This window comes from Gymnoscopelus microlampas (genome assembly GCF_963454915.1).
Source record: "Gymnoscopelus microlampas genome assembly, chromosome: 8".
NCBI classification, from domain to species: Eukaryota; Metazoa; Chordata; class Actinopteri; order Myctophiformes; family Myctophidae; genus Gymnoscopelus; species Gymnoscopelus microlampas.
The window spans coordinates 28,116,665-28,122,664 of record NC_139945.1 but is presented as its reverse complement, the minus strand read 5'-3'; the positions used below and the strand labels follow the sequence as shown (position 1 = coordinate 28,122,664).

The 6,000-nt window shown below is 42.7% G+C and overlaps 2 protein-coding genes across 8 annotated transcripts in view; one reads left to right on the top strand and one right to left on the bottom strand.

Annotated features, from left to right (window-relative positions):
* The window catches only part of ets1 (v-ets avian erythroblastosis virus E26 oncogene homolog 1), a 252,782-nt gene that overhangs the window by 134,992 nt on the left and 111,790 nt on the right, over positions 1 to 6,000 (bottom strand). The gene's annotated exons all lie outside the window — the stretch shown is intronic.
* fli1 (Fli-1 proto-oncogene, ETS transcription factor) overlaps positions 1 to 6,000 on the top strand; it is a 67,922-nt gene that overhangs the window by 39,589 nt on the left and 22,333 nt on the right. For 6 of the 7 annotated variants that reach the window (XM_084064845.1, XM_084064849.1, XM_084064844.1 and 3 more), the window contains one exon: positions 222 to 290. The exons of the other annotated variant lie outside the window; for it this stretch is intronic. In XM_084064845.1, coding sequence (XP_083920971.1) covers positions 222 to 290 — 69 coding nt within the window. The remainder of the gene's footprint in view (positions 1 to 221; positions 291 to 6,000) is intronic. 7 annotated transcript variants of the gene reach the window in all.

Below are 6,000 nucleotides of genomic sequence, written 5' to 3'. Positions count from 1 at the left end.
GACACTCGATATGAGTAAATTAAAGTTGGCCATAGGAGTACAGTGTAGTAGGAACAGGCAGAACAGGGTGGAGCAATGTAGACTAGGCCTACATTCAGGTTTCTTTTCTTGCCAGTTGTGTCGTTATATTTCAGAGCCTCTTATATAAAGAGATGGAGAGATGGAGTTGTGTATAACCATTTTTTTTATTGATTCTTTCTTTGTTTCTGGTACTGTTGCAGGTAGCTCATCGTTATCCTACAATACTCCATCTCATGCGGACCCGTCCCCACGCCTGGCTGCCAAAGAAGGTACTCGAGTCTTCCTAGATACTGTACAAGATACTGAGTATTTTGGTGCATTCGTGTCTGAGCTGGAACTGGTGAACTGGTCAGGCTACACATGGGCCTCCATTTGATACCATACAGTGTACAATCCTTATAATCCAAACACTTAAAGGGATAGTTCACACAAAAAATTGTTTTATTGATTAATCACCCCATGGAGACTTGAATTCATGGATATTTATTTGTTTTTGTCACATTCCTAAGCCAATAATTTGATGACCGGTAGGCAGCGGTTCCGGTAGTAGACACACAAGAGACTCTTTGCGTCTCCTACCGGAACCGCTGACGGTCATCAAATCATTTCCTTAGGAATGCGACAAAAAATAAAACATATCCATGAATTCAAGTCTCCATGGGGTGACTAATCGATAGAAAACTATCCCTTTAAACCCTAGATATACTTTGTTGTAGGTCAAATAGCGAAAATAGCAGATCGACAAGCTCACAATGTGTCGCAGTGCGTTGTTAGAGTGATTCATACTGTATAGGGACGCTAGGAGTGTACAAATTTGGTTACATTTGTACACTCTCAGAGTTACAAATGGGTAAATTAGCACACACACACACGTACGCACACGCGCACACACACACACACACACACACACACACACACACACACACACACACACACACACACACACACACACACACACACACACACACACACACACAGTCTGTATAGAGCGCACATCCCCAGCTCAAGGCAGGTGCAGGTGCTTTTGTTTTGTTCCTGAACTAACAACCACAGAACAGTCTTACAGCACAGTGACATTCAGGCCGTCTACCTGAGCATCAGGAAAAGAACTCTGGCGGTCACAACAGAATAGATGGTAGATTAGCAAGACAAAGGGGCGCGACGACGGCTTCTGTTCGCACTTCGGGGACAGAAAGAGACTGAGAGAGTGGCTGGCATGAACGCGGTGAAGCGGAGCAGGAGGCTGTTTGCATGAATGAGACTGTTTGTGAAATCAATGGACATGCATGAGTAGAGACAGGTGGTCGAAGCCACAGCTTGTTACGAGAGGGTGATTGGCCTTTGTTTTGGTAAGCTATAGGCTCCGCCGCTTGACACTCTTCATCCACCCGGACGTGGCAGGAACAGAGAGACAGAGAGCGAGAACGTGTATGGGTTTATCCAATGTTTTTTTTACTATGCAGGGGGAAAAATGGGTTGTTCAAAAGAATGATTCAATCTGTTCTGACACAAAGTAGTGGCTACGCTCTGTTCTCTTTGGGTTCACCCATCATAGTTACTTTGAAATGTGAATGTGTTTTTATTAACCTCTTAGAACCTGTTTATATGTACTTGCTACGTGTGTAGTTCACGTATCTCCAGAACCGTCCAACCCACTGACTTCAAACTCGGCATACATGTCACTGGCGACCCGAGGGAGTGCTGTGTCCGGCGTCAAGTCGGTCGTATATATGGTTGTAGGTTGTCCAGAACTGCCGATCCGACCGATATGTTTATATGGGCATTTACTTATCGGGCATCTCCACATGGGCATAAAATTTAGGCATTATGTGGAAATCCGGATGTCCAGAACCGTCAATCCAACCGATATGCCCATATATATGCCCAAGTACAACACGTGCACATGCAGACAGATTTTTTTTGCAGGTTCTAAGAGGTTAACCCATTCAATCCGGGGACGCATCTCTGTCATTTTAGATTTCTTTGGCTGTTCAAAAATAGCAGATCTACAAGCTCATAGGGCGGCACCGAGTGCTGCGCTATGAGCTTGTAGATCTGCTATTTTTGAAAAATCGTGAAAATGTGTGCACATCTTTGAATATATATATTTTTTAAGCGAACATTTAAATCTTTGCTTCTGGGGGTCCCTGGAACAACATATTTTACAAATGATTTGCACACATTTTCACGATTAAAAAAAAATAGCAGATCTAAAGCTCATGTGCCGCGCTATGAGCTTGTATTGGCTATTTGCGCTATTCGGTGTTGGACAAAGTATATACAGTAGGGCTTAAGACAAGTGGTTAAGAATAGCAGATAGTTTTATATAGTAAATGCAGTTTTGCTTTGTCTGCTATAACATGGCAGAGATTGATGGAAAACATAATAGCTGGGTATTACATGCAATGAATGCTGGGAAATCATGACAGTGCGAGTGTGTGGTACAGTGCTGGCTGTAGTCTGCTCAGCCAGGGACACTCTCATTCTGCTTTGACGTCTACATATTTTGTTTACGGTAATTGTTTGTTCTTAATTCATTCCCAAGCCGGGCACTCAATGTCTGAGTGGTTGTAACGTGTTCTGCTCGGGCTCTGGTGCCTGGCAGCGAGTTCCCGGTTCGATTCCCGGCCTGGCCACATGGATTTACTGCTGCCCTTTACTCCATTTACTCTCTCTCTCCTTGTGTCCTGTCTCTCTCCACTATACTATGTGGTGTGTGAGGTTTCTGGAGTGACCACATTTGATAGGTCACCAATGTATGAGTGACAATTGATATGACATAACAGCAAACTGTTTGTTTATTAGTTTTCATCAATGCTAACAGTATAGTTTCCTTTACAGTACATCCAAAGGTGTCTTTGAGGATGAATTGACAAATGACAAACCATCTGTTGATGATTACTGTGCAGGATGTAGCTCTGTCCACAAATAGGCTAATGGACTATATGCACTGTTAGCCCAAAGCTAGTGCTTACAATTCACACTGGAGCGTCACTAAAGACAGTTTTCAATCTGGATCCGGGCACCCCCAGGGCCAAAAATGAGTGATTATTATAATGATGCACATTTTATGAGAATTTAATTCAAGCCGAAACATATTTTCAGTGTCCCAAAAGGCAGTGGTGTAAAGTCACTACATTTACTCAAGTACACTTTTGAGGATTTTTTACTTTACTGGAGCATTTCCCATTTTCAATAACTTTTACTTCTACTCCACTACATCTCATAGGTAAATAGGTAAAAACTCCACTACAATTATCAGAACATTTTAGTTACTTTGAAGATTTTGATTATTATTACAAAATATACATTAACCACTTCAGCCCCTAAACATATCGGCCATTTGCAAATAGCTGATCTACAAGCTCATAATGTGAGCTTGTAGATCTGCTATTTTCAAAATCATTTATACATTTGAAAACTTGAAATGGGACATTCTGCATAAGGAGTACTTTTACTTTTGGTACTTTAAGTTCATTTTGATGCCAGTACTGTTGTACTTTTACTCAAGTACATTTTGAATTCAGGACTTGTAACAGTATTTCTATATTGCAGTATTGATTATTTTCCTTAAGTAAAAAATGTGAGTACTGTTTCCACCACTGCCAATAGGACAGTAAGTAAGTGAGTAGCCTATAGGGCACTACCACAGGATGGACTCACTCCTCGGGCACTTTTCACTTAAACACCAAGTTCTGCTGACACAAGACTAAAGCCTCAGTGTGAAACGCGCTACACATCCTTTACACATGGACTATACGGTGTCACCGCTGGTAGACAGAGGGGTAAGGACTGCAATAACAGCGATAGCCTCGCACACAGGATGAGGGCCCGTATCTAGGCGGGAGGAGAGGAAACGCTAGCGCTGATAAGTGTCCGAGAATGCCCTCTCTCTCTCTCTCTCTCTCTCTCTCTCTCTCTCTCTCTCTCTCTCTCTTTCTCTCTCTCTCTCTCTCTCTGTATCTGCCTGGGCCTGTGAGCGTTAGCAGACCACGTACTTGTTCTCGCCCCTGGCTTCAATAGCAATAGAGAAACGGGCAGAGGCCAGATAAGATTCTGCTCGGTCACCCCCTGACCCCCATTCTTCCTGGTTCTCAGCGGCAGGTATTTGGACTGGCAGGGATAAAGGGGCGACTCCCTTCCAGCAGCACCCCCCCCCCCCCCCACCCACCCACCCCTTACCGAGGTTATTTCTATTATGAGTTGCTCCTGTAACAGAGTGTTCCGCTCACAGCGTCCGTTACAGCAGTGGTTTTCAACCTGTTTCATATCAAGGTCCATTATTTATTCTGCATTTGAGCCACGGAACCACCGTTTGATGATATTTAGCCTCTCAGACCCAAGACTCCGAATATTTTGTTGTTGTTGGATGAATGTTTTGTCAAAATAGCAATTCTTTATTTCTTCTACATTCTATAATTGTGTTAGACTTGTAAATTAAGCAATGCAGATGTTTAACAATAATTTAACCCTTGAGAGCGTAAAATGAAACAATGGTTTCATTTTACACTCTCAAGAGTTAAAGGGGTAGTTCACCCCGAAATGACTCTTTTTCTATCGATTAGTCACCCGGACCACTGGTTGGGAACCACTGCGTTACAGTAATGCTGTGCCGCTAGACAGCCAGCCAGCTGCTGCTGGGATGTAGAGCCGAAACTCAGAGTAAAAGTTTTAATTAAAAAAACAAAGTTATGACAACTAAACCAAAAGCAAAAAAAAAAGAACGAAATTAAAGACAGCTAATGTTTTGGTTTGTCACAGGCTTTTCATTTGACAGAAATGTTATACTCATATGGAAGAGAGGAGCTTTGCCTCAGCAGCGATGCCTGCCTGCCTCCCTAAGCCTTCATCAACATTTTGCTGAGATCCATATTGCCAGATGTCTAGTGTTCAAATTGGCTTTTGGAGAAGAACAGTGGAATAGCATGCCGGCTCTTTGGGGTTGAGTAAGCACGAGCGTTCAGCAGGAGACTGCCTTTAATCTGCTCCAGACTGGAGCAGTGTAAAATGCAATGTTATGAATAAAGGAGAGCATATAAAACACGGAATGCCAGCAAGCAAGCTATGAAAGGGCGTGTGTGTGTGTGTGCGTATGTGCGTGTGCGTGTGCGTGTGTGTGTGTGTGTGTGTGTGTGTGTGTGTCTGAGGTATGTCTGCATGCGTGCGTGTAAGCGCGCACACGTGTGTGAGTGTGTGAGTGTGAGTGTGAGTGTGAGTGTGTGTGTGTGTGTGTGTGTGTGTGTGTGTGTGTGTGGGCGGCCTGCCGCATACATCAGAGTGTCCGTCTTGGCTTGCTTGTGAGGATAATGTATGTACGTATACGTATTTGGGCTTGTATGGTAGCGTATATGTACCATATGTGTCTCAGTGTTTATGTACTCATGCGATGGGCCCAGCAGTTGGTGTAATGTACCACGTGGCTTCTTCCACGCAGACTGCGGCATGCAATGTTTACAATGCAAAAGTTACCGGTACTGGAAGAAGTACTCGGATATTTTACTTAAGTAAAAGTATCAAGACTGCGATGTAGAAATACTCTGTTGCAAGTAAAAGGCCTGTGTTCAAAATGTTACTTGAGTAAAAGTACAAAAGTATTGGCATCAAAATATACTTAAAGTAAAAGTACTAAAATGTTTTAAAATAGCAGATCTACCAGCTCACAACGCTTTGTGATGCGACGCGTTGTGAGCTTGTAGATCTGCTATTTTCAAATAGCTTAGGTATAATAATTTATATCTGCAAAGTAACTAGTAAATTAAGTTTTCAAATAAATGTCGTGGATTACAATATTTGCCTCTGAGATGTAGTAGAGTAGAAGACGTAAAAGTAAAGAAAATTGGAAATACTCAGTAAAGTAAAAGCACCTCTAAGTTGTACTTAAGTACAGTACTTGAGTACATGTACTTAGCTACTTTCCACCACTGCATTATGGACTGATGTTTTTTCCTTTTCCATCTGCAGCCTCCCACATTGCAACCT